General features: G+C 39.5%; 1 protein-coding gene across 8 annotated transcripts in view; it reads left to right on the top strand.

The window, feature by feature from the left end:
- CHRDL1 (chordin like 1) overlaps positions 1 to 27,621 on the top strand; it is a 117,233-nt gene that overhangs the window by 10,577 nt on the left and 79,035 nt on the right. For 4 of the 8 annotated variants that reach the window (XM_045473239.1, XM_045473238.1, XM_045473242.1 and 1 more), the window contains exons 3-4: positions 21,402 to 21,514; positions 24,182 to 24,275. In XM_045473239.1, the coding sequence (XP_045329195.1) occupies positions 21,402 to 21,514; positions 24,182 to 24,275 (207 nt within the window). Of the gene's footprint in view, positions 1 to 21,401; positions 21,515 to 23,731; positions 23,765 to 23,865; positions 24,085 to 24,181; positions 24,276 to 27,621 lie in introns of those variants that run through there. The other 4 variants (XM_045473236.1, XM_045473237.1, XM_045473235.1 and 1 more) reach the window with 2 other exon arrangements.

Below are 27,621 nucleotides of genomic sequence, written 5' to 3'. Positions count from 1 at the left end.
GCTCTGAGATGTCAGCACAGAGCCTGACGTGGGGCTTGAACCCACGAACCTCGAGATCATGACCAGAGCCAAAGTCGGATGCTTAACCGAATCAGCCACCCAGGCTCTCATTGTTAAGCATTCAGAAGACACATAAAAATAAAACAAAAGTCACTGGTAGTCTCAGCGTGTAAGGAAATAGCTAATTGGTATATACACTTCTAGGCTTTTTTTTTTTTTTAGAGCATTTTCCCACAATGCTTTTTTAAAATTTTATTTTTGATAGAGACAGAGCACAAGTGGGGGAGGGGCAGAGAGAGAGAGAGAGAGAGAGAGAGAGAGAGAATCTGAAGCAGGCTCCAGGCTCTGAGCTGTCAGCACAGACAGAGCCCGATGTGGGGCTCGAACTCACAAACCAAGAGATCATGACCTGAGCCAAAGTCGGACACTTAACCAACTTGCCACCCAGGCGCCCCAAGTCTTTTTTTTTAATGCTCAGCTATATGTGTGTATTTTCATACATACATGTTATTTTACAAAACGAAGCCCTGCCTTGGAACCAGTTTGGTTCATTATGTCACTTCACATCTGATTCTCTAAAATGCACCTGTAATGGTGGTATATCCCATTCGTTTGAAGAAGAAAGCTGGGCGTTTGAGATATCTGTCTGTGGCAGGGCATGCAAAATCGATTCTGTTGTGACAAGTTCAAGAGCACACATCTTGAATTCTTGGCCAAATAGAAAGCAAACCTCCTTTAGCAGACACTTGTGCCGCTGAGGTGCTGATAGGAAGAACAAACAAGAGCTTTGATTTTTACCCAAAGTCCTGGGCCAGAGGACATGTAAGAGATGATTTTTGCCGGAAAAATATTCGGGTCAGGTTTTACTGGGCCAAGCAGCTTTTCTGTGTAAAAGGGTCTCCACGTGGCCTTATAGTAGGGACTAATGAGAATACCATCAACTCCCAGTTATCCATGCTAATGGGAGCCTAGAAGAGAACAAGAAATCAAGATTTCATGGAGTATCTCCAGTCCTTATCATAGCCAATGGTGTGGTCTTACTCACGGTCAAACCTCTTGAAATATAGGCTCTTTTCTTCTCAAGAGCTTACCCACCTGCTGGCAGACAATTGAAATGCCCCAAGGCAGATAGTGGGAGGGCCATGATGGGCACAGACTGCTCGATAGATATGCATTTGAATTAATTTTGGGAAAATGATCTGACAAGTAGGAATAGGGTAATTAACCCCAGATACACAGGAAGAAGCTGTATATATAGGATGGAGAATTTGCCTTCTTCCTGGCTTTTCTTTTTCACTGGCCTCCATAACCTGGAAATGAATTCTTAAAACCCTGAGGAAATCTCATAGAGACTTCAATTCCAGAAACCCAATTGCCAGAGAAATAGGAGACTTTTTTTCCCCCTGTAGCTACTATATCTTGTCTTGCCCCTCTTCCACTCTGCCTCACGTCTAATAAATGAAAGAAATATTTCTTCCTTTATTTTTTCGGCCTTATTACAGTGTAGAGTAGCCTTTAACAAAATAATTAAAAAGGAATCTGTTTACTTGACTTGTCTGCTCCTATAACAAACAGCAGAGATTCATCTCTCTTTACACTGACTGTATGTGTTATAATAAAATAAATATTATTGGAATACTTGCATGATGATGTGTCTAGAGTAATAGCTCTTATCAAAAACAGTTCTTAAGAATGTTTTCTTGCTTTTAGATCGGTGATGAAGTTATTGACCTTTTGACCTAGTCCTGGGCGCTAGACAGCAATGATTGGGCAAAATGTCAATGGCATAGTGGCACATCTCTGTTGTCTACTTTTTATCATTGTTTCTGTGAACAGGGGCCCCAAAAGTAGCAGGGATGAGGGCCAGCCAAACCATCTGAAAAATAGCTATGATGCTGCAGGTTGAAGGTCCAACTCAAACGTTAGCTGCAGTTCCTTTGGGACCAAGTTCTCCTCGCAGATACCATTAGTCAGTGGAAAGTCACGTATTGCCCAGCTGGTATCTGTCAGCTACTGGCTAGTGATAAGCTTACTGTACTTGCTTGTATCTTCTAGAAGTTAGTGAGTCATCATTGTTTTAATAAAATCAGCTCACGTGTGCGTCTTGTCCAAGATGATCTACTGGGACTTGAGGTGTGTGCAGTTATGCTGCACAACTCGTTGAATTTTCCCCTGGGGAATGCCAAAAACTTTGGAATTAGGAGCATGCGCTGAAATTGACTTTTATCATCATTTCTTAAGATTGATAACTGTTCGGCATACTCCTTGAGAAATCAACTATAATGGTGCCAGTCGCTCAATCCTAGACACCCATAGTAAAACAGGTCTTCGAACTTAACAGGGTTTACTTCTGTTCTGTGCTTGAAAGAAAAATCAGTGCTGGTAATTGCAGAAGCTTTGTTTAGTGACTCCAGCGGCATTACTGCTCAACTCCTTGTCTGCCTCCAGTTCCTGAATTTGCTCCTTCCACGTGTTTGTTGGTTTCTATCTGGGGCATAATTGGCCAAATCCTATATTGCTCAGATAATAGGAACAATGACCCTGATGAAACACTATTATGTTTGCAGTTAAGACCAGGTTTCAATCAGAAGTTAGTGTTTGAGAAAGGTATTTTCATCAAAAAGCATAGTTTGTAAGACACTGGTACCGTCATATGGAAGAAATGCCATGTGAGTATTATGAGGTTTAAAGAGAATGAAAAAGAACTTTCCCCTGGGCTAACCTATCTTCCCAACTAGATTTCAAACCCCTTAGCAGCATGGGTACTATTTTTTTTTTGCCTTGTAAACACATTTTACAAATTATTGAAGTATAATTAGCATACAGTGTTATATTTGTTCCTCGTGTACAACATACTGATTCAACAACCACTGTGGAAAACAGTATAGAGATTCCTCAAAAAATTAAAGATAGAATTACCACATGGTCCCGTAATTCCACTACTGGGTGTTTACCCAAAGAAGATGAAAACACATTAAAAAAAAAATATGTACCTCTCTGTGTATCACAGCATTATTTACAATAGCCAAGATATGGAAACAACCCAAGTGTAGACGAATGGATAAAGAAGATGTAGAAAACACACACACACACACACACACACACACACACACACACACCAAGGAATATTACTCAGCCATAAAAAAGAATGAGATCTTGCCATTTGCGACAACATGGATGGACCTACAGGGTGTTATGCTAAATGAAACAAGGCAGACAGAGAAAGACAAATACCATGTGGATTCACTTACATGTGGGATCTAAAAGACAAAACAAGCATGGGTGCTATTTTACACATTGTGCCTTTAGCACTGCGATAGATACAAAAAATGCATAATAAAGTCGGCCAGCTGTACCAGTTTCTACAGTCTATTTCGTTATGACTTGACCTTACTATGGACAACATCTGATTCTTTCAAAGGTGATCAAAGATGTTTCAAAGGTTTAGTGGAAGGGTAATTTGAGAAAGTGTTAGGCAATAATGTGTGGAAGCCCTTTATTTTCCAATTTCTAAGAGTGGGTGACCCGTACCTTACAACTATATTATTGGAAAGGCAGAGTCGTACCGTGGTTACAGTCCTTGGGTCTGAAGCCAGACTAATTAGGTTTGAATCCCAGCTCCATACCCTGACTAATCATGTCAACGTGAGTAAGTTACCATATCTCCCTGTGCCTCAGATTCCTTATTTGTAAAATGGGAGTAATAATGGAAACTACCTCATGGGGTTGTTGTGGGAATTTAGTGAATTCGTATATGTAAAACCTTTAGAACAGAGCTGGGCTTTTATAGGAAAAGTGCTCAACGAATATTAGCTCAACCAATGCTGATTTTGTTATTACTGTTATCACCATTCTCATCTGGCTCTGCCACTTAAGACGAGGTTCCCTGGCTGCTTTTTACACTTATCAGCTACCTCTTAGACTGAGCCACATTTAGAGCAGGAAAACTCAGATCATTCAGATTTCACACTTTGTCCAGCAACACTCTTCAGAGACTGAATCTGGGGGGAAATGGAGTCTTGACTGAAACAGGTTATTTTTGGTTGGTCTATGGATTTCACGAATATGGTGAGCTCTAATATATTGAAAGGATCCACTTTATAATACTGTCTGTGAAATAATGTACCTTAAAGATATTTCATAAATGAGATGCCAACTTGCTTAATAGTGATATGTAAAGAATACCCTCCTTGTGGGGTAAGTATATACTGTTCCTTTGGAAACAGACTTTCCTGCAAATTAAAAAATTTTCATAATTTGGCTGTGAGTTTTAAAAATATGTAAATACACTTGAAACCCACACTTTGATAGCTTGGCTTATTTTAGTGGTTGCTTACTCTTTCAGGGATCTTTATCTTTTATTTGTCCCATTTTTTCCCCCAACTAGTAGGGAGTCAATCACCCGACCAATTTCATACTGGAAGTAGGTAGGTTTTAATGTCAACCTCTGAGCGATCTAATTCAAGTGAGTGAAATAATCCAGAATCAAATGCATCAGACACAAGGTTCCAGCTTACTTTGCAGTGTGGATTTAACTCAACAAAGTAATTTCTAGCTTCCCTCCATTTACATGTTAGTGGCTGCAGACCAATACAAGCAGGACTATTTATGCTAGCCTAATAATGCCCCTTAAATAGCCCCCCTTCACGTTATTTGCTGCTTTTTTTCCTTTTTTTTTAAAATAAAGTTTATTTATTTATTTTTGAGAGAGAGAGAGAGAGCGAGCACGAGTGGGGGAGGAGCAGAGAGAGGGGGACAGAGAGAATCCCAAGCAGGCTCCACACTGTCAGCACAGAGTCTGATGTGTGGGGCTCAAACCCATGAACCTTGAGATCATGACCTGAGTGGAAACCAAGAGCTGGATGTTTAACCAGCTGAGCCACCCAGGCGCCTCAATGGATTTGTCTCTAAGTGTATACCCAGGATCTTTGTGAAGTGTCTAGATAAGTTGTATATGTGAGATGTGAATCAGGGGTTGGAGAGTGAGACTATAAATTTATTGTAGAGAAACAATCACCTCTCACCCACATGTGGAAGGTAGCTAACAGTGCCTCATTTGGATATTTGTTTTGGGAAATTCATGATCATTTGTTATTGGTTAAAGATGCTGGGATTGTTAAAATATTTAAAGTATTTCCTACTCCATTTTAGAATATTGTAGATTGAGTCATTAATTTGTGTCTATAGCAAGAAAATCGTATTTCCAAGACTTGGCTGAAAAACACCCAAGTTCTGCCTAAAAAGTAATTTTGATTTTCTGGGTTCTTTCAGTTAATAAATGGTTTTGAACACCTACTCTTAGCCGATAAATGTAGATTAATATAACAATGCTAACAATAATAGTAATATCACAAAAGAGAAAATAAAAATACTTATTAAAAGTGAATATATATTCAGCCTTCCTGATAAAGAAAGAAATATTGGTTCTGTTTTTCACTACCAAATTGGCAGTTTTATTTTATTTTTCTAAATTTTTTTAATATTTATTTCTGAGAGAGAGACACAGCATGAGCAGGGGAGGGGCAGAGAGAGAGAGAGGGAGACACAGAATCTGAAGCAGGCTCCAGGCCCTGAGCTGTCAGCACAGAGCCTGATGTGGGGCTCGAACTCACGAACGGTGAGATCATGACCTGTAGGATGTTCAACTGACTGAGCCACCCAGGCGCCCCAGAATTTTTAATTTTAATTCCAGTATAATTAACTTACAGTGTTATATTAGTTTCAGGTGTGCAATATAGTGATTCAGCAATTCTATACATTACTCAGTGCTCATCATAATAAGTGTACTCTTTAATCCTCATCGCATATTTCACCCATCCCCCACCCCATACCCTCTGGTAACCATCAGTTTGTTCTCTATACTTAAGAGTCTGTTTCTTGGTTTGACTCTCTTTTTTTCCCTTTGCTCATTTGTTTCTTAAATTCCACATATGAGTGAAATCATGTGGTATTTGTCTTTCTCTGAGTGACTTCACTTAGTATTATAATCTCCAGCTCCATCTATGTCATTGCAAATGGCAAAATTTCATTCTTTTTTATGGCTAAATAACCTTCTGATATATATATTATATATATCAGAATATTATGTATATATATGTGTATATATATATATATATATATATATATATATATATATGTCACAAACTATTGGGACTACATCAAAGTAAAAATCTTCTGTACAGTGAAGGAAACAATCAACAAAACTAAAATGCAACCTACTGAATGGGGGAAGATATTTGCAAATGGCATATTTGATAAAGGGTTAGTATCCGAAATATACCCAGAAAACAAATAATCCAATTTAAAAATGGGCAAAAGACACAAGCAGACATTTCTCCAAAGAAGACATCCTTATGACCAACAGACACTCGAAAAGATGCTCAACACCACTTATCAGCAGATCAACAGGGAAATGCAAACCATAACTCCAATATCACTTCATACCTGTTAGAATGGCTAAAATCAAGAACACCACACACACACACACACACACACACAGACATACACACAAAAAGATGGGGAACCTGGGTGGTGCAGTTGGTTGGGTATCTGACTCTTGATTCCTACTCAGGTCATAATCTCACAGTCATGAGATTGAGCCCCACGTTGGACTCCTCACTGAGTGTGGAGCCTGCTTGGGATTCTGTCTCTCTCCCTCTGTCCCCTTCCCCGAGCTCTCTCTCTCTCTCAAAATAAATACATAAACATTCAAAAACAGAACACCAGAAACAACAAGTGTTGGCGAGGATGTGGAGTAAAAGGAACCCTCGTGTGTTATGTGTTGTTGGTGGAAATGCAAACTGGTGCAGCTACTGTGGAAAATAATACAGAGGTTCATCAAAAAGTTAAAAATAGAACTACCGAACAATCCAGTAATCACACTACTGGGTAGTTGCTCCCAAAATACAAAAACAGTAATTCAAAGGGATACCTGCACCCATATGTTTATTTCAGAATTATTTACAATAGCCAAATTATGGAAGGAGCCCAAGTGTCCAAATTGGCGAAGTTTTAAACAATTAAATGATCCAGTGTTGTGCGTTCTCACCTTCTGCTGATGTGAAGGTAAATTAGTATAAGTTTTCTGAATGGCAGTGAAACACTACAGGTCAAGAATTTGAATGCATTCAAAACCTTTGACCCAATAAATCTACTTCTAAAAATTTATATTAAGAAAAATAACCATTGTTGCATACAAAAGGGGTTTTTTTGTAAATTTTTTTTAATGTTTATTTATTCTTGAGACAGAGACAGAGCATGAACAGGGGAGGGGCAGAGAGAGAGAGAGACACACACACAGAATCTGAAACAGGCTCCAGGCTCTGAGCTGTCAGCACAGAGCCCGATGCGGGGCTCGAACCCATCAACTGTGAGATCATGACCTGAGCCGAAGTCGGACGCTCAACCGACTGAACCACCCAAGCACCCCCAAAAGTTTACATACTAAGAATTTGTTTTAATTAAAAGAAAAGGAAACAGCCTAATCCCCCCAAATAGGGGATTGGTTGATAAGTTGTAGTTCAGCTGTGTTGGTGTAGAATCCAGTCACCAAGCACGAAGTATAAGGGAAATATTTAGTGGCCCCAAAATATTCATGGTATGTTAATTTTAGAATGTAGTTTACAAAACGTTTGTGCTATTAATTTTGTGATAAAACATTTATACAAACAATGCATAGAAAAACACTGGAAAGAACTTCTAGTTTCTGGTCTGACATGTAAAGAGCTTAGAAGTTGTCACCCCCATTGTCACAAGAAAAAAGCTGAAGGAATGACTCCTCTTAAATCAGAAAATTGAGGTCACAGGGCAAACTGCCCTATGCTTTTTACTCTGAAATCTGAAAGCCTGGTGAATGTAATCACCACTGCTGGATCCTGGTAGGAGCAAGAGTAATTGACTAATTGCTGGAGATCGAGTATGTACTAGCTTGAGAGAAAAACTTATTTTTGTGAGTTTCACCCCCAGGAGCCCCATCAGGGTCTCAGGGTGAAGACTGGAGAAAAATTCTTTACTGCTGCAGGCACAGGAGGGAAAAAGTAACCATTCTGAAATAAGTCCAAAGCTCTTTGTTCTCCTTAATTAAGACTTGCCCTCAAGGGAAATGATTTTACCAGAGCCTAACTGATTTGCATTTTGTCAGAGCCTAACCAATGGGGAGAAGGAAAATACCCAATCCACTAGCCTTCCTGTCTTATCTACACTGGTGGGGGAGAACAAACCTAACTCGCAATTTTGAAGGTCACAGCTCAGAGACACAGGCTCACTAAAATACTGAGAACTAAGCATATAATTATAGAATGCTTCTCTCTCCAACCCCTGCCACAATTTACCACCATATCAGTTGGGGCCCTTGTATAATAACAGGCAATTACAGCTGAAAGAACTGCACACCTCAAACATTATTTAAGAAAGAGTATCTAGGGAAGCCTAAGACAACAGAAGGGAAATGAACAAGGACATTAGAGCAAATTTTACCTTTGACATCCCAGCTATGACAAAGAATTAACATGACCTAATTCCTAGCTAGATTAACAAAAAACCTCATGCTGAAGGCATATCTACCTTAGTTTCTTTTATCCAATACATCATGTCTGACTTTCAACAAAGAAGTAAAAGTCATGCTAAAAGGCAAAAACAAACAAACAAACAAAAAACCCAAACCAAAAAAAAAAAAAAAAAACCCAAACAAACAAAACAACCACAGTCTAAAGACACAAATCAAGCATCAGAACCAGACTCTGTTATAGAAGGTATTTTGGAATTATCAGACTGGGAATTTCGAGTAACTGTGAGCAACTTTCGAGTAACTGCTTTAGACTTTAATGGGGAATGTGGCTAATATGCAAAAATATAAGGGGAATGGAAACAAAGAGGTGGAAATTCTTAAGAAAGAATGCAAAGGAAATGTGAGAAATCAGAAACACCATAAGAAATGAAGAATGCCTTTGATGGGCTCATCAGTAGACTGGACATGATGGAGGAAAGAATCAGTGAGCTAAAGATATCCCGATAGAAACTTCCCAAACTGAAATAAAAGGGAAAAAATGAAGAAAAACGCAACAGAATATCCAGGAACTGAGAAAAAAATCACAGAAGGCTTAACATATGTGTAACGAGAATACCAGAAGGAGAGGAAAGGAATGAACAAAAGAAATATTTGAAGTAATAATGGCTGAGAATTTTCCAAAATTAATGACAGACACTATAGCACAGATCCAGGAAACTCAGAGAACACAAAACAAGAAAAATATGAAAAGATCTACACCTAGGCATATCATATTCAAACTGTAGGAAATCAAAAACAAAGAGAACGTCTTGAAAGAGTCTGGAGGAAAAATACATTACCTGTAGAGAAACAAAGGTAATAATTACATTCAATTTCTGTTCAGAAACCATGCAAGGAAGAAAGTGAAATAAATTATTGAAAGAAACCCCCACCAACCTAGAACCTAGAATTCTGTGTCCAACAAAATTATCCCTCAAAAGTGAAAGAGAAAGAGATTTTCTCAGGCAAAAATGGGAGGAATTTGTCACCTGCCTAAATGTTAAAAGAAATTCTTCAGAAAGAAGGAAAATGATATAGACCAGAAGCTGGGATCATTTCCATAAAGAGAGGAAGAGCATTAGAGAAGAAATAAATTAAGGTAAAATAAAATCTTTTATTTTTCATATTCTGAATTGTCTAAGAAAAAAATTGTTCAAAATAATAACGACAATGTATTGAATGATTATAGCTGATGAAAAAGTAAAATGAATAACAACAATCTTATAAAGGATGGGAGAGAAGAAAAGAGAACTTTGCTGTAAGGTACACGCACTACCTGAGAAGTAATATAGTGTTTTATGGATTTAGATTAATTGGAAATGTGTATTGAAAACTCAAGCTCTACCACCAAAAATTTTTTCAAAATAAGTATAATTGATATGCTGATAGAAGGGAGAAAATGGAAGAGTAGAAAATGCTCAATTAAAGCTATCGAAGGCAAAAAAAAAAAAAAAAAGAGTGGAACACACACTCACAAAAGAGAAAATCAAGGTCAATGAATAGAAAATAATTACAGATATGATCAATCTGAACCCAACTGTGTCAACAATCACTTTAAATGTGAATAGTCTATATGCATCAATTAAAAGAGAGTAACAGTAGGGGCGCCTGGGTGGCGCAGTGGGTTAAGCGTCCGACTTCAGCCAGGTCACGATCTCGCGGTCTGTGAGTTCGAGCCCCGCATCAGGCTCTGGGCTGATGGCTCAGAGCCTGGAGCCGGTTTCGATTCTGTGTCTCCCTCTCTCTCTGCCCCTCCCCGGTTCATGCTCTGTCTCTCTCTGTCCCAAAAAAGTAAATAAACGTTGAAAAAAAAATTAAAAAAAATAAATTAAAAAAAAAAGAGAGTAACAGTAGATAAAAAAAAAAAAAACAAAACATGTCCCAACTATATGTTTTCTACAAGAAACCCACTTTAAATATAAAGGTACATGTCGATTAAAAGTAAAGAGATGGTGAAAGCTGTAGCATGCTGACACTAATCAAAGAAAGTGGGAGTAGCTATGTTAATTTAAGACAAAGCAGACATTCAAGGCAAGGATGTATGTTATATGCACCTAACAGGGCATCAAAATATGTGAGGTAAAAACTTTTAGAGCTGCAAGGAGAAACAGACAAATCCACTGTGATAGTTGGACTCTCTATTAATAATTAAACGTTACAGAAGATAGAAAATAAGGATATAATTAAACTGAACAGCACCATCAATCAACCAGATCTAATTGAGTTCTACACAGTATTTCACCCAACAGTAGAATACACATTTTTCTCAAGCTCATGTGGACCATCCACCAATGTCTGTTAAAAGTAATAGACATTATACAAAGTATCCTCTCAGACCATACTGGAATTAAGCTAGAACTCAATAACAGAATGATAGCTGTAAAATCCCTAAATATTTAGAGATTAAATAATACAGCTTCAAATAGCACATGGGTCAAAGAAATCTCAATAGAAATTTAAAAATATTTTGAATTCTTTGGAAAAAAATAGAAATTAATCAGAATTCACAGCATGCAGCAAAAGCAGTGCTTAGGGGGAATTTATAGCATAGAATTAATATATTAGAAAAAAAGAAAGATCTAATGTTAACAATCTGAGCTTCACCTTAGGAAACTAGGAAAATTGGAGTAAATCAAATTCAAAGTAAGTAGAAGGAAATAAATTAAAAAAAATAAAGCAGAAATCAATGAAAATGAAACCAGGGAAACAACAGAGAAAAATCAATGAAACCAAAACTCCTTCTTTGAAGAGATTCATATAATAAATATCTAGGCAGGTTAATTAAGAAAAAAAAAAGAGATAAGACATAAATCACTAATACCAGAAATAAAAGAAAGGCCATCACCGCTATTAATCCATGGTCATCCAAAGGATAATAAAGGATTATAATGAACAACTGTGTGTCCACAAATTTAATAACTCAGAAACTATGAACCAATTCCTTGGAAGATACATTTAACAAAACTCATACAAGAAGAAGTAGCCTGAATAGCTTATATCTATTAAAGAAATTAAATCAATAGTTCATAATCTCCCCAAACAGAAAGCACCAGGCCCAGATGATGAACTGGTGAACTTGACCAAACATTTAGGGAAAAAATAATGCCAACCCTCTGCAGTGTGTCTTAGAAGATAGAAGCAAAAGGAACACTTTATGTAACTCATTCTATGAGGCCATCATTACCCTAACACCAAACCCAGGAAGAGATGTTACAAGAAAGGAAAACCACAGGTCAGTATCTCTTATGTAAATATTCTTAACAAAATATTAGCGAATTGAGTCTAACAATGTAGGAAAAGTGCACAATTTATGGAATTTATTCCAGGAATGTAAGGCTGTTCCAGCATTCAGAATCAATTAATGTAATCCATCACATCAACAGGCTAAAGAAGATAAATCCCATGATTATATCAATAGATGCATAAAAAGCATTTGATAAAATCCAATGCTATCCAGCAAACCAGGAATAGAGGAGAATTTCTTCAACTTCATAAAGAACATCTACCAGAAAATCTATAGTTAACGTCACTGCTTTTCCTCTAAGGTCAGGCACAAGGCAATGATGTCTTCTCTCACCACTCCAATTCAACATTGTACTTGAACTCATAGCTAATGCAATAAGATGAAAAATGGAAACAAAGCATATAAAGGGTTGGAAGGAAGAAATAAAACTACCTTTGTCCACAGAAGAAATAAAACTACCTTTGTTCAGAGATGACATAATTATCTATGCAAAAAGTCCTAAAAAGTCAATAAAAAACCCTCCTGGACTTAATTAAAAAGTCCATTGCTTAACTCACTGCTAGCAATGAACAATTGGAATTTGTAATTAAAGACAATGCCACTTACATTAGCACCAAAAAAAACCAAAATACTTAGATATAAATCTAGGAAAATGTGCACAAGATCTCTGTGAGGAAAACTACAAAATTCTCAGGGAAGAAATCAAATAAATGGAAAGATATTCCATATGAATGGATAGGAAGACCCAATATTGTCAAGATACCAGGTCTCCCCAACTTGAACAATAGATTCAATATAATACCAATCAAAATTCCAGCAATTTATTTTTTGGAAATAAACAAAGTGATTCTAATGTTTTCACGAAGAGACAAAAGACTCAGAATTTTGAGCACAACATTGAAGAACAGTAAAGTTGGAGGACTGACATTACCCAACTTGAAGACATGCTGTAGAGCTACATTAATCAAGACAGTGTGGTGTTATTGAAAGAAGAGACAAATCGGTGGAACATAATATAGAGCCCTGAAATAGACCCACACAAATACAGTGATCTATGACAAAAGGAATAATGAAATTTTATTGGAAAAAGGATAATCTTTTCACCAAATGGTGCCAGAACCACAAGACATCCACATGCAAAAAACAAAGCAAAACAAAACAAACAAACAAACAAAAAGAATGTAGACCCTGACCTTAAACCTTTCACAAAAATAACTTGAAATGGATCAAAGGTCTGAATACAAAATACAGGGGTGCCTGGGTGGCTCAGTCGGTTGATCGTCCAACTTTAGCTCAGGTCATGATCTCACGGTTTGTGAGTTCGAGCCCCGCGTTGGGCTCTGTGCTGACAGCTCAGAGCCTGGAGCCTGCTTCGGATTCTGTGTCTCCCTCTCTCTCTGCCCCTCCCTCACTTGTGTGTGCTCTCTGTCTCTCTCTCTCTCTCAAAAATAAAATGTAAAAAAAACCCCTTTTTTTTAAATACAAAAATATAAAACTTCTAAAAGATAACAGGAGAAAATCTAGGTGATCTTGGATTTGGTAGTGAGCTTTTAGATATAACACCAAAAGCAAGCTCCATGAAAGAAAAAAAATTGATAAATTGGATTTCATTAAAAGTAAAAGATTCTGCTTTGCAAAAGACACTGTTGAGCAAGTGAAAAGACAAGCCACAGACTGAGGGAAAATATTTGCAAAACACTTATCTGATAGAGGGCTTGTGTCCAAAACATGCAAAGAACTCTTAAATCTCACGAAAAGGAAAAAGAAAAGAAGGGAAAAGAAAAGAAAAAAAAAAAGAAAATGACCAACCCAATTAAAGGCCAAGGAGCTAAACAAACACCTCACCAAAAAAGATATACGGGTGGCAAATAAGTATATGAAAAAATGCTCCACATCATATGTCATTAGGGAATTGCAAATTAACCAATTAGACACCACCACACACCTATTAGAACGGTTATTACACGAAATAGACACCACCAAATAGTGGTGAGGATGTGGAGCAACAGGAACTCTCTTTCACTGCTGGTGGGAATGCAAAATGGTATAGTCACTTTGGAAGACAGTTTGAAAGTTTCCTGCCAAGCTAAACATCACCTTACTATGTGATCCAGCAGCCATCCTCCTAGGCATTATCCAAATGAACTGCAAACATCTCCACACAAAACCTGCTCACAAGTGTTTCTAGCACTTTTATTCACAATTTCCAATAATTGGAAGCAACCAAGATGTCCTTCTGTAGGTGGGTTGATAAGTAAGCTGTACATCCTCACAACGGAATATTATTTAGTGACAAAATAAGTGGGCTGTCAAGCAATGAAAAGCCACGGAGGAACCTTAAATGCATATTTCTAAGTGAAAGGAGCAAGTTTAAAAAGCCTTCACACCTTATGATTCCGACCATATGACATCTTGAAAAGACAAAACTAAAAAGACAGTAAAAAGATCAATGATTTTCAGGAGTTGGGGAGACAGAGGAAGGAAGAGATGAACAGGCAGAATTCAGGACCTATTTAGGCTCTGAAACTATTCTGTGTGATACTATATAAAGGTGGATATATATCATTATACATTTGCTGTAACTCTTAGAACTATGCAAAACAAAGTGCATCCTTCGGTAAACCATGTGCTTTAGTTAATATATCACTATTGGTTCATTAATTGTAATTAATGCATTACAAGTGCATTACAATTTGCATTACAAATGCATTACACTTAACATAAGATGTCAGTAACGGGAAGCTAGAGTGAGGTCAAGAGCGGATACATGGGAACGCTGTGCTTTCTGCTCAGTTTTTTTGTAAACCTAACACTGCTCGAAAAAAAGAAGTCTATTGATCAAAAAAAAAATAAAGAAAAAATGAGAGTGACATTGTAGCATTATAGAATAGTAAATGTGGTAATCTTCTGGTAGCAGAATTCTATGTGATTTTTCTTTCCTCTCTATATTTCTTTTTATTGTTTTATTTAGGTGTAATTTACATGCAACAAAATTCACCCTTTTTCTAGGGTACCGTTTTGTGTTTTGACAAAAGCATTCTGCCATGATGTCACCATCAGAGTCAAGATAAAAATGGCTCAATCACCCAACAGATTTACTTTGTGTCCCTTTGTAGTTAAAGTTCTTACCCCACCCTGGTCCTTGGTAACTGGATCTGCTTTCTTTCCCTATTGTTTTGCCTTTTCTGGAATGAAGATAACTGGAATCATACCATACATGGACTTTGAGTCTGGCTTTATTAATTTAGCATAATGCTTTTGAGATTCATCTATGTTTGTATGCCTCAGACATTCATTTCTTTTTATTGCTGACTGATAGTCCATTATTTGGATGTTTACAGATTTATCAGTTAAAGGACACGTGAGTTGCCTTCAGGTTTTGTTGACAATGAATAGAGTCATTCTAAACATTTATATACAGGTTTTTGTTTGACTATACATTTTTATTTCACCAAGGAAAGTGCCTAGGAGTGGGATTGTTGGCTTATATACACAGTAAGTGTAGGTTTAACTTTATAAGAAACTGCCAAGTTGTTTTTCCAGGGTGGCTGTACTATTTTGCATTTCCACCAGCAAAGTATGAAGAGTTGCTTTACAGTTGCTTTACATCCTCACTAGCACTTAGTATGGTTAGGTTTTTTTGAGTTAGGTGAGTAGTGATATGTCATTATGGTTTCAATTTGCATTTCCCTGCTGATTCATTATGTGTTTGATATCTATATATCTTCTTTGGTAAAGTGTCTGTTCAAATTGTATTCCTGTTTTATTTTATTTTATTTTATTTTATTTTATTTTATTTTATTTTATTTTTGAGAGAGAGACAGGGAACACATGGGGGAGGGGCAGAAGGAGAGAGAGAGAGAGAGAGAGAGAGAGAGAGAGAGAGAGAGAGAAAGAGAGAAAGAGAGAGAATATTAAACAGGCTTCACACTCAGCTCGGAGCATGATGTGTGGCTCGATCTCATGACTGTGAGATCATGACCTGAGCCAAAATCAAGAGTTGGACGTTTAACCGACTGAGCCACCCAGATGCTCCTAAATTGTAAAACTTGTTTCCTTATTCTTAAATTTTGAGATTTCTTTATATATAAAGCTTTTACCAGAAATGCGATTTGCAAATAATTTCTCTCAGCCCATGGCTTTTTTTTTTTAATTCTCTTAACACTCTTTCAGAGACACAAGTGCTTAATTTTGATGAGGTAATTTTTTGTAATATTTCTTTTATGGATTATAGTTTTGGTGTCATATCTCAGAAATCTTTGCCTAACACAATATCACAAAGGTAGCCTTCAATGTTCTCTTCCAGAGTTCTAAAATATTAAAGTTTACGTTAAAGTCTATCTGTGATCCATCTTGAATTAATTTTTGTATGTGGTCTGAGATATAGATTCATTTTATTTCATGTTTTGTGTATGACTATCCAAACGTTCCAACAGCAGTTGTTGAAAAAAAATACTGTTCCTCCATTGAACAGTCTTTATACCTTTGTTGAAAATCAATTGACTACGTAAGTGTGGGTCTATTTTTTGACTCATCATTCTATTCTGTTGACTTATTTGTCTAATCTTTTGCCAAAACCACATTGCCTTAAAAAGCATAATTTTACATTAAGTCTTGAAATGACATCATATGTGTCCTCCCAAATCTTTCTTTGTCAGTCTACGGCCATACCACCCTGAACGCGCCCGATCTCGTCTGATCTCAGAAGCTAAGCAGGGTCGGGCCTGGTTACTACTTGGATGGGAGACCAAATCTTTCTTTGCCAGAATTGTTTTGGCTACTCTCCTTTAACTTTCCATAAAAATTTTGGAATTAGATTACCAATTTTTACAAAGTATCTTGCTAATATTTGGTATTGGGTTTCACTGAATCTATAAATCACTTTGTGGGGAATTGACATCTTCACAATATTGTGACTTCCAATCCACAAACAAGGTTTTTAGGCCTTCTTTGGTTTCTTTTATGATTGTTTTGTAGGTTCCTGAGTACAGGTCTGGCACATACCCTGTTAGATTTATAGCTCAGTATTTCCATGTTTTGGGGGAGCTGTTGCAAATGATACTTTTTCAAATTTCAGTTTCTTTTCTTTTTGAATTTATTTATTTTTGAGAGAGAGAGAGAGAGAGAGAGCATGAGCAGGGAAGGGGCAGAGAGAGGGAGAGAGAGAGTCCCAAGCAGGCTCTGCACTATTAGCATAGTGCCCAATGTGGGGCTGAGTCTCAGGAACCATAAGATCATGACCTGAGCCGAAATCAAGGGTCAGATGCCTATCCGACTGAACCACCCAGGCGCCTCTCAAATTTCAATTTCTAATTATTTATTATAGAATACATTAGCATAATCAGCTTTTGGATATTGACCTTGTATTCTGTAATCTTGTTAAATTTTCTTACTGTTTCTAGTAACTGTAAATAGATTCTTCGGGATTTTTCTTTGTAGAGAGCTGTATCTATGAATAAAACAGTTTTATGTTTTATTCTCCAATATGCATACCTTTTCCTTCTTTTTCTTTCCTGATTTCACTGGCATGGATCTCCACAAAGTGCTGGAGCGGGCATCTTTGAGTAACTCCCAATCTCAGGGAGAAAGTGTTCTTTTTCCATAAAGTATGCTGTTAGCTGTAAATTTTTTTAAGATGCCCTTATTAGGTTGAGGAAGACCCCCCTTCTACTTTGCTGAGAGTTTCTGTCACGAATGAATATAGAATTTTGTTAAATGCTTTTTTTGCATCTATCGTGATAATTACATGATTTTTCTTCTCCCGTTTGCTGATATGGTGAATTAGGTTGACTGAATTGGGAACGTTGTGAATCTTGAATTAGCCTTTAACTTTCAGGATAAATCCCACCTGCTCACAAAATATTATCCTTTTTATTTATCCTTAGGTTTAATTTACTAAAATTTTAGTGAGAATGTTTGTGTCTGTGTTCAGGAGGGACGTTGGTCTGTAGACTTATTTTTGTTCTCATAACACCTTTATCTGGTTCTGATGTCAGTGTCATTCTCACATCAACGATGTAGTTGGGAAGCAATCCCTCCTCTTCATTTTTCTGAAATGTTTGGTAGAATGTTTGATAGAACTCACTAATGAGGTCATCTGGCCTTGAAGTTCTCTTTGTGACAACGTTTTGAACTACAGATTCAAGTTCTTTAAAAGATATACGAATATTCAGGTTCTCTAGCTCTTCTACTTTGACCTTTGGTAATTTGTGTCTTTCCAAGAATTCATTCATTTCATCTAGTTTGCTAAATTAAGTGGCATAAAGTTATTCATAATATTCTTTTTTTATCCTTTTAAAGAAATCCTGTCTGTTGTCCCTAATACTGGAAATTGGCATCCTCTCTATGTTTATCATTGCTGGTTTTGTGAGTTTATCAATTTTATTGATTTTATTTAAAAATTTTTTTTTCAACGTTTTTATTTATTTTTTTGGGACAGAGAGAGACAGAGCATGAACGGGGGAGGGGCAGAGAGAGAGGGAGACACAGAATCAGAAACAGGCTCCAGGCTCTGAGCCATCAGCCCAGAGCCTGACGCGGGGCTCGAACTCACGGAGCGCGAGATCGTGACCTGGCTGAAGTCGGACGCTTAACCGACTGCGCCACCCAGGCGCCCCTATTGATTTTATTTTAAAAAACACATGGAATCTCACTGATTTTTTTTCTGTTGATTTTCTGTCTTCAATTTCACTGATTTCTGTTCTTTATTATTCCTTTCTTCTGTATGCTTTTGATTTATTTTGGTCATTTTTCTAGTTTTTTTTTTTTTTTTTTTTTTTTTTGAGAGAGAGAGAGAGAGAGAAAGAGAGAGACAGCAAGCGGGAGAGGGTCAGAGGGAGAGGAGGAGAGAGAGAATCTTCAGTAGGCTCCACACCCAGCACGGAGCCCAACATGAGGCTTGATCTCAGGACTGTGAGATCATGACCTTTGCTGAAATGGAGAGTCAGCTGCTTAACTGAGCCACCGAAGCACCCCAACTTTTTCTAGTTTCTTAAGGTATTGGTTTGAGAGTTTTCTCCTTTTCTAATATAGGTGTTCTAGTGATCTAGGCCTTTGAGTACTTCTTTAGCCAAATCTCACTGATTGTGACATGCCGTGTTTTTATTTTCATTTGGTGCAAACTATTTTGTAACTTTCCATTTGATTTTTTTCTTCAACCACAGGCTATTTCTGAGTTACCAGTATATTAAAAGTGGTTGCCTTAATGCTGGAATTGCATGTAATGTTTTTCACGTACATACATTTATGTTTTTACTTTGTTCTTTCTGGAACTTTGTGCAAGTTTTCCAGGTTTCTACATTAGGTATGCATTGCTTTTCTAAGACAAAAACAATTAATATAAAATGACACTCTACGTTTTGTAGTAGTTCTTCATTTACAGAGTTTCATTTACTCCTCCAACCTCCGCTTGAGAAGCAGATAATCTGTGTCCCACAGGTGTGGAAAACAGATTGGCAGGTTTTTTAATTCTAATTTTTTATTTTTTTTAAGACTGATAGTTTCAGTGACTCGCTCAATGCCACACAGGTAGAGTTGGTTTAGAATTCAAACCCAGATTTTCTGACTCTCCCAGCTCATTCTTCCGAAGAAGTTGGAAACAAAGATTTGAAAAGTAAATTGGAATTTATTTTTGGGTGGTTGGAAAAAAAATCATTGAGGGTCTTGAGTGAGTGGCTTGAGACAATGATCTTAGTGTAGCTTTTTTTTTTAATGTTTATTCATTTTTGAGAGAGAGCATGAGTGGGGGATAGACAGAGAGGGGGACTCGAGGACTCCAAGCGGGCTCTGTGCTGACAGCAGTGAGCCCCATGTGGGGCTCGAACTCATGAGTTGTGAGATCATGACCTGAGCTGAAGTCTGACATTCAACTTAGTGAACCATCCAGGCGCCCCTTTCAGTGTAGTATTAATCTGAACCTCTGATTTCTAGTGAGGTTGAACATCTTTTCCTGTTTATTGCCTGTTCCCATTTCTTCTTCCCCCAAATTGTTATTCATGTCTCAGGTAAATAGATCATCTTTCTAATGGATTGGTTGGTCCTTTACTTATTAATTTAAATGATCAAAAGTTCCCGATACTCATAGTTTATTTGTTGGAAAGATCTTCTCCCAGTTTCTTGCTCATCTGCCTTTTCTTTATTCAATTTGCTCATCAGCGAAATGTGTACTGGAGAGTGAGGGAAACTAATATGTTTGCTACAAGAAGAGTCTTGGTTTGTTTTGACCTTGTGTGTTGGGAAGCAGGAGATAAACGAGGATGGGATTCGGTGAATCACATGTTTGGAGATTCATTTACCAGTCAGTTGTTAACTGATTACATTTATTGGCCCCAGCGTAGTAGGCCATGTGATAGAGAGCAAAGAATAAATGTTGCCTGCTTTTTTGAAAAAAAAATTTTAATGTTTATTTTTGAGAGAGAGAGAGAGCATGAGCAAGGGAGGAGCAGAGAGAGAGGGAGACACAGAATCCGAAGCAGGCTTCAAGCTCTAAGCTGTCAGCACAGAGTCCAACGCGGGACTCCAACTCAGGAACCACAAGATCGTGACCCAAGCTGAAGTCGGATGCTTAACCGACTGAGCCACCCAGGCACCCCAAATGTTGCCTGCTTTTGAAGAGCTTTTACTTTGATGGAGAAATAAGACCTGTAAAGTAATACAAGAAACTGTGGCACAAGACAGGCTGTGGCTATGAAAGTTTCTTTTCATCAAAGGGGAAGAGGACATTACTTTGGAGCAAATGGGGAGTTGGTTACATAAGAAATAGTCTTTGAGTTGAATGAGAGCAAAGACTACAGATATTCTTGCTCACCATTTTATCCCCAGCAGTTAGCAGAATGCCTGACAGTAAGTGTCCAGGGCGCCTGGGTGGCTCAGTCGGTTAAGCGTCCGACTTTGGCTCAGGTCATGATCTCGCGGTCTGTGAGTTCAAGCCCCACATCAGGCTCTTTGCTGTCAGCAAAGAGTCTGCTTCGGCTTCTCGGTCTTTCCCCCTCTCTCTCTGCCCCTCCCCCTATTGTGTTCTCTCTCTCTCTCTCTCAAAATTAATTAATTAATTAATTTAAAAAAAGAGTAAGTGTAAAATACTTGGTTAATAATTGAATGATATTAGCATGCATGGGCAAAAGCCATTTATAGGAACTTAACACAGTGCTTTTCATTCATTACTCCTACACCACCACCGGGCAGCTCTGAGAAAGAGAGATCAGCATTTCAGACCTTAGCTTGCATTTCCAAAGCAAGGAGCACAACTTCTTCCAAAAGGACACCCGACATGCTCCCTTATCTTACCATTGGAACAGAGCGGTAATCAGGATCTTGGCTTCACTGAGGCAAACCTGGGTTTGACTCTCATGTCAATTACTTGCTGGTTAGAGGACCCTTGATTTCCCTCATCTATGAAATGAGATTAATGGTAGTGCCTACCTTGTTCGATCATCGTAGGATCAAATAAGCAAAGCATGTAGAACACGGAGCTCCTAGAAGGGCTTTTAGAAATATCCCCTATGCCTCTTCTCTTGAAGTACCCTAAAACAGATGGAAAGTGTGATTGCCTTTGGATTTTATGACTTTGTCTGTGGTTTCTAACTGCCCTATTCTCCATCTCCTTCCTCACAGATTCAGAGACATATTGTGTGTTTCAAGACAAGAAGTACAGAGTGGGTGAGAGATGGCATCCTTACCTGGAACCTTATGGGTTGGTTTACTGTGTGAACTGCATCTGCTCAGAGGTACAATCCTTCCCAGCATATGATTACCCAGTTTGCTCCTCAGACATACTTCCTTTGCCTGAATGGCCGGGAAGCATGGGCGGTAAAAGCCTAAGAAAAGTTAGGAAGCAGCTTCTATGGAAAAACAAACATCTGACTTTTTCATCTTGTTGCCTTTTGGCTTGTTGCCTTTGGGATCCCTGAGTATTTGCTTGGGACAGATATTTATAGTCTCTTAGCCAAATGATATGGGACATGGTGGGAGAAGGAAGAAGAGTTTGATTCCCGGGAATGGGGAAGCAAAGCTCAATTAGAATACCTGGATTGTAAGACAAAACCATTTTCCAAGATCATGTTCAAGGCTGGCCTTTAGAGAAAAGATGAGGACAGGTTATACACTGGTTCCTTGGGAGAGTGTATTTTTTGTTGTCTCCACCAGAAACTATAATTAGGATCGAGGCTGTGAAACCTTGGCCTGTACCTGCTGAGGATTGGAGTTCTCTTGGCGTGGCCTTGGCTCCTGACCAATCATTCGGAGAGGTGTTTGGATACGTTAAATGCCATCTTTGCAATAGACAAAACAGGCAGTATCTTCTTCTTTCCATGGCCTTGACCCAGGGCCACAGGTGTGGTCCATCTTTCTGGATAAGCTTCTACCATCACATAGTAGGCCAGGGTTTCTCAATCTCTACACTATTGACATTCCGGTACAGATATTTCCTTGTTGTAGGGCCCATCCCGGACTGTGTAGGATGTTTAGCGGTGTCCCTGGCCTCTACCCACTAGACACCAATAGCACCAATCCCAGTTATGACAACCAAAAATGTCTCAAGATATGGCCAGAGTTGCTTGGGGAGCAAAATGACCCCTGGTGGGGACCACTGCACTAGGCCAATTGGGAAAGGAAGCCTTGTACCAGGCCTTGAGAATAGAGAACTCTGAGCAGATGGAAAGAATTTTCAAGACCAGCCTCTCACGTGAGACCTTGTGGAAGGACTGTATCTCCTCCCTAGTGCCCAGGTAGAACAGAAGCAGTCACTTGCAAGCCAGATTCTTTTGCCATTTAAACAGAAATTTGGGCTTCCAGAATCTTAAGGATGTGAAAATCTAAACTTGGGGCAGTAGGAGGTAATGTTAAGAGGCTACCAGGCTCCGGGGTCAAGACAGACCATGTTTCCAATCCAGGCTCTGCCGCCTATGAGCCGTGTTATGTTGGACAAGTTACCTAACCTCTCTGCGATCCCTTCAGCTTCTTTTTCTTTAAAATTGGATCATGATACTATGTATTTCATATGGGTGTGGTAAGGATTAAATTCACTAATACATTTCAGTTACAACAGTGCTTGGTCACAGCATTCAAGAGACATCAGCTGCTGTCATCGTCATCGTCATCATCACTATCACTATGACTGTTATTTTTGTTAATCTATTAACTCTAGAACAGAATTCAGTTCAGTGCATTAAGGAGGCATCAGCATAGGCCTCAGCCAGAAGGAGTGGTTTCTGATGTGCTTTGGTGATTTCAGTTCAAGATGGTACCACCTGGCTCTGAGGAGTGTGGCACAAAAGGAGGCTCTGTGGTGTTTCCAAATGCAACACTCCAAAATTTTGTTCTAGAAAGTCCATGAGAAAAGAAAAAGGTTTCTGGTAAGGTCATTTGGATTTGGATCAAAGAAGCCTGCCTCTTTAAATGGCCAGGGCAGGTATCAAATAGGGCATCTGGGGACTGATTAACTGCCTGGTATGACAAGATTGTGTCAGATTCTTGACCCAACACATTGGAAATGGACAGCTAACCCTTGGGGGCTGAGCTTTGCTGTCTGCAGGGCAGGGAAAATGTTAATATGATCCCAAAGCCAACAGCTCAAGGGCTGGCATCTTCTCTTTCCACATCCTCTTTGTCACCCTCTTCCCCCACAAGAGCGTGATAGATGCAAGTAACCCTTGCTTGGAATGAATTATGGATGAAAATATGCTAATGCCCAATTGATTTCCAAAGGCCTCCCATGATCTAGCGATGGCTGAGAGCTGTCAGAGCTAGGGATCTTGTCATTGTAAATTGGGCAGGGACCCAGTCACCGCCCTCCCCCTCCCCCCCGCCCCCGCCACCGGGCACACTAGGTAATCCTCTCAATTCCAAAGCCTAGCTTGTTCTCCGAAAACTTACAACTGAAACAGGAAAGGCGGAGAGGAGGCATTCAGCCTGCTGGACCCAGGCAGAGTTACGTGGAATCCAGGACCCATGTGTCAGGGATGTCTCCATGCCCAGGGGTGGGTAGCAGCTAAGGGGGACCCATCATTGGTTATCCCTTCCCTCCGGTGGTATTGAGCAGGTGATCGTGTAATTAGACTAGGCTCTTGTGGATGTGCAGCTGGAGCCAGAAAGGCTAGAAACACCACAAAGCCAGGCCAGGAGGAGCTTTTGTCCGCAGTTGGCGGGAGGCTTTGGAAACGAGAGCAGTGGTGACCCCAGCTTCAGAAAGATATGCCAGCCAGCTATCCACCAACCCAGCAGACGTGCTAGTGATGAGAAAAGGGAAGAAAATGCTGATTTCATTCAGCTCCTTGGGAATGCGTCATTCGCTGTCTGGGTGAGTCTCTGCGTGCCTGTTTCCCAGACTGGCATGACCACAGGTGACCTTTGAAAGACATTCATTTTTTTTCTCATGGTTGCCTCCTCTCTTTCAGAATGGGAATGTGCTTTGCAGCCGAGTCAGATGTCCAAGCCTTCACTGCGTCTCCCCTGTGCATATTCCACATCTGTGCTGCCCGCGCTGCCCAGGTAAAACCAGATCGCCTCTCTCTTTCCCCGCTGTGGTTCTCCTTCCTCCCTCTTCCACCCAACCCACTCCATCTGCCTAATTCCCCAGAAGGGAAACTTCCAGACAGAAATAACAATAGGACGCTTTTAGGCAGGCCATGCTGGCCCCTAAATGCTGTTTATAGCCCAAGCGGGGCCCATTCTAAGCTCTAATAAGTTATTGGGTACCCAGTAACAGATTTTCATTGGGCTTTTAATCATTTGAAGGTGGATGTCAGTTGGGGGAAGGGAATTGTGGCCCAGAGAGTTCGTGCCATAAACAGCCTCTTCCTGCCATGGGCAGCAGGCACCAGGGGAATTGTAGCATGGCGGCACGTGTCTCAAGCAATTAGTGCTGGGATTGCATAAATCAAAGGAGCTGAACCAGTGAGGTTTATGACAGTATAAAGCTGCCTGCCTGCTGAATAGTCACCTCCTCCAGACTGCACAGTTATTATGTACACATTGTTAAGAGCAAATCTAAGGGGGAGGCGGGCAGAGACTTTCACAAGGCCGTTAGAACCGTCTACTTTGATGGTTTGCGGCTAGGGTGTTTGTCTGAGGCAGCGGCTCCCTCAATGACACTTTGTTCACGTCTGACTGGGGCCTGGCTCCCACACCAGAGGCATGCAGGCATGGAATGATTAAGAGAATGCTGTGGGCCGGACAGCAGGCCTAGGAAAAGCTAAGTGATGGCCTTGGGATCTGGGCAGTAGAAGCCTTGTGGTTCTGTAAATTGATCTTTTTTTCCTCTAGGATGGAGGTTCTCGAGGTGGAGTCCGTGGGTGGGCTTTATGGGGTCAGTGAACCCTCTATAACGGTTTCATTTTTGGTGTAACTATGTCTACATGTAAACTCCTTTAGAGACCATCCATAATCTTACTGGTATTTGTAAAGGGGGTGTACGTGACCCTACGAACACGAAGGACCACTAGTCTAGGGCATAGGTGATGCTTTTTTTAAGTAGTAAAGAATCTCCAGAACTCAAAAGAGAGGAACCCAAAGTGTCAGGGCAGCAATGGTAGGAATGGGGCTAGGAATAAGGTTCAATGAAAATGCAGTTAACATTTCAGTTATAGGGATGGAGGTGTTTAATGGAGAAGAAGCCCCCAAAACCTCTCGGTCACCCCCTTTGTGAACTACACTTTCCTGGATCAGAAAATACACGCTGATGAACACAGGGACTTCTTTCCCCCGTGGCAAAAGATCATGCCATGTCATACACTTATCATTCTGAGTATTGCTGATGACAGTATGTGCTTCAAGATGTGAGAGACTGACCTGGCGGAAGATCTACCTGCAAGTTGGTTTTTGTAATAAATCCCTAAATGAGGCTTACAGGTTTGATATTTCTTTCTTTGCTGCTTCTACTGAAACTGGATTACGAAGGAGAGGTTTGGTAGGTGGGAGCAAAATTTCCCATTAAAAAGGCCAATCTGGAGATTTTTTTTCCACTTTGTTTTCCACCGGAAGCCTCCAAAAGTGGTCTCATGCCATAGGAATGTATCGAAGCTATGTAGACGTTGTTCTTCCCTGGGAGGGAGGTTGAGGCATGACCCAGATACAAAACCCAGGGCCGAAGACGGTAGAGTGCAATATGGCTATCACCTACCCCAGCTGCAGAATAGGAAGCAAGTATTGAGAAAAAGCAAAGTATAAGCCAGCAGTTCTTTTGGGAGAAAAGACAAGTTTTAAAGGAATCGAGGCCATCAATACCAGAAAAGAGAAATTTGTCTTTAAGGCTTATTTAACAGTTCTTTCTGTGGGAGGTAGTACGAAGGTTCCCCAATCCTTATATGCAAAAATGTCTTTATTTTGCCCTCATCCTTGAATGATAATTTGGCTGGCTAAAAAATTTCCCTCAACACTTTGAAGATACTAATAAATGGTCTGTTGACTTCCTTCCTTTGGGGATAACAAGTATAGTGTTGGATTGTAGTTCTTTTCTAGGCAACCTGTTTTCTCCTTCTTCCAGCTTTTAAGATTTCCTCCCTTTCTTTGAGGCACATGACGAACGGTGTAGATGTGTGATTTATTTTTCTTTAGCCTGCTCAGTCCATCATTTTTTCAGCCAAAAGACGCAAGTTTCTCTTCAATTTTTACTCATGGTTTTTCTGAACATTACATCTTACCCTTCTTTTTTCCTCGTTCTCAAAGTTGCCTTTGACATATGTTTTTGCAGCTCATTTAATTTATCCTCTATCTCTTCATGCTTCTTTTATTTTTTCTGTCTTGGCATACTCCCCGTAATGATATATTACTTCGGTTCTGTCCTCCAATTCGTGAATTCTTTCTCAGGCCTTTTCATGCCTACTATTCAGGCCATCTGTTGGGTTCTGTTTGTTCTTTTATTTTCAATAACTGTATTTCCCCCTAAGTTTTTGAACTACATTTTAAAATATCTACATATTGCTGTCTTATAAACCCTTGTTATTATTTCTTGGGACCTTATTCTTTATTTCTTTAATGCATTTAAATGTTTATTTAGGGTCCATTTTAGATAGGTTAAATGTTTGTATTTTTTCCTGGTGTGAATTCTCAGTTGTACTGGGTTTCTTGACGGCTTTTCTTAGATCTGAATTTCCCCTTGTTTTCTAAAATGTTTGTTTGCTTGTTTGTTTGGATAAGGCCTTCCTTTCTGATGGAAAGATTGTTCCAGGCCACACAGTTCACTTAGCTCTGAACCAGGTGTTTACATTGGTGTTTACATTAGTGTTTACACTAGTGTTTACATTAGTGTTTCACCTTGGGCTTCCTTATGCCTGGATGGTCTATTTCGACCTCTGTTTTCTTGTGCAGTGCTAGTCCCTGATAATGATCTTGTACTGTAACCTCAGCTACAGCTGCCTACCTTGGGAGAGCCACCTCAGGTGGGCAGAGCTATGTCCATCCCTGTTTACATGTGAGGAGTGGGGCCCTAGTCTCCACCTTTACGTGAGAAGCCACTTGGAGGCCATAGTTCTTGCCCGGCTGTCTGGTCCCAACTATCTGTATCCAGTCTCAGCTGCCATATGGGCCATACGGCTTTGGCCCCCTCCCTTTATTGCTGTACTTTTGTTCTCTGTTTTATTCCACAAGGAGTCTTGTTTTTGTTTCTGGGCATGATTTTGCAGTTTCAAAGTTTTTATTTATTGGGGCACCTGGGTGGCTCAGTCAGTTAAGCATCCAACTTCGGCTTGGGTCATGATCTCAAGGTTCGTGGGTTCGAGCCCCGCATGGGGCTCTGTGCTGACAGCTCAGGGCCCGGAGCCTGCTTCAGATTCTGTGTCTCCCTCTCCCTCTCTCTCTCTGCCCCTCTCCTGCTCGCGCCCTGTCTCCCTCTCTCTCA

Source organism: Leopardus geoffroyi, chromosome X, assembly GCF_018350155.1.
Source record: "Leopardus geoffroyi isolate Oge1 chromosome X, O.geoffroyi_Oge1_pat1.0, whole genome shotgun sequence".
Lineage (NCBI taxonomy): Eukaryota > Metazoa > Chordata > Mammalia > Carnivora > Felidae > Leopardus > Leopardus geoffroyi.
This window is presented reverse-complemented; position numbering and strand designations above follow the sequence as displayed.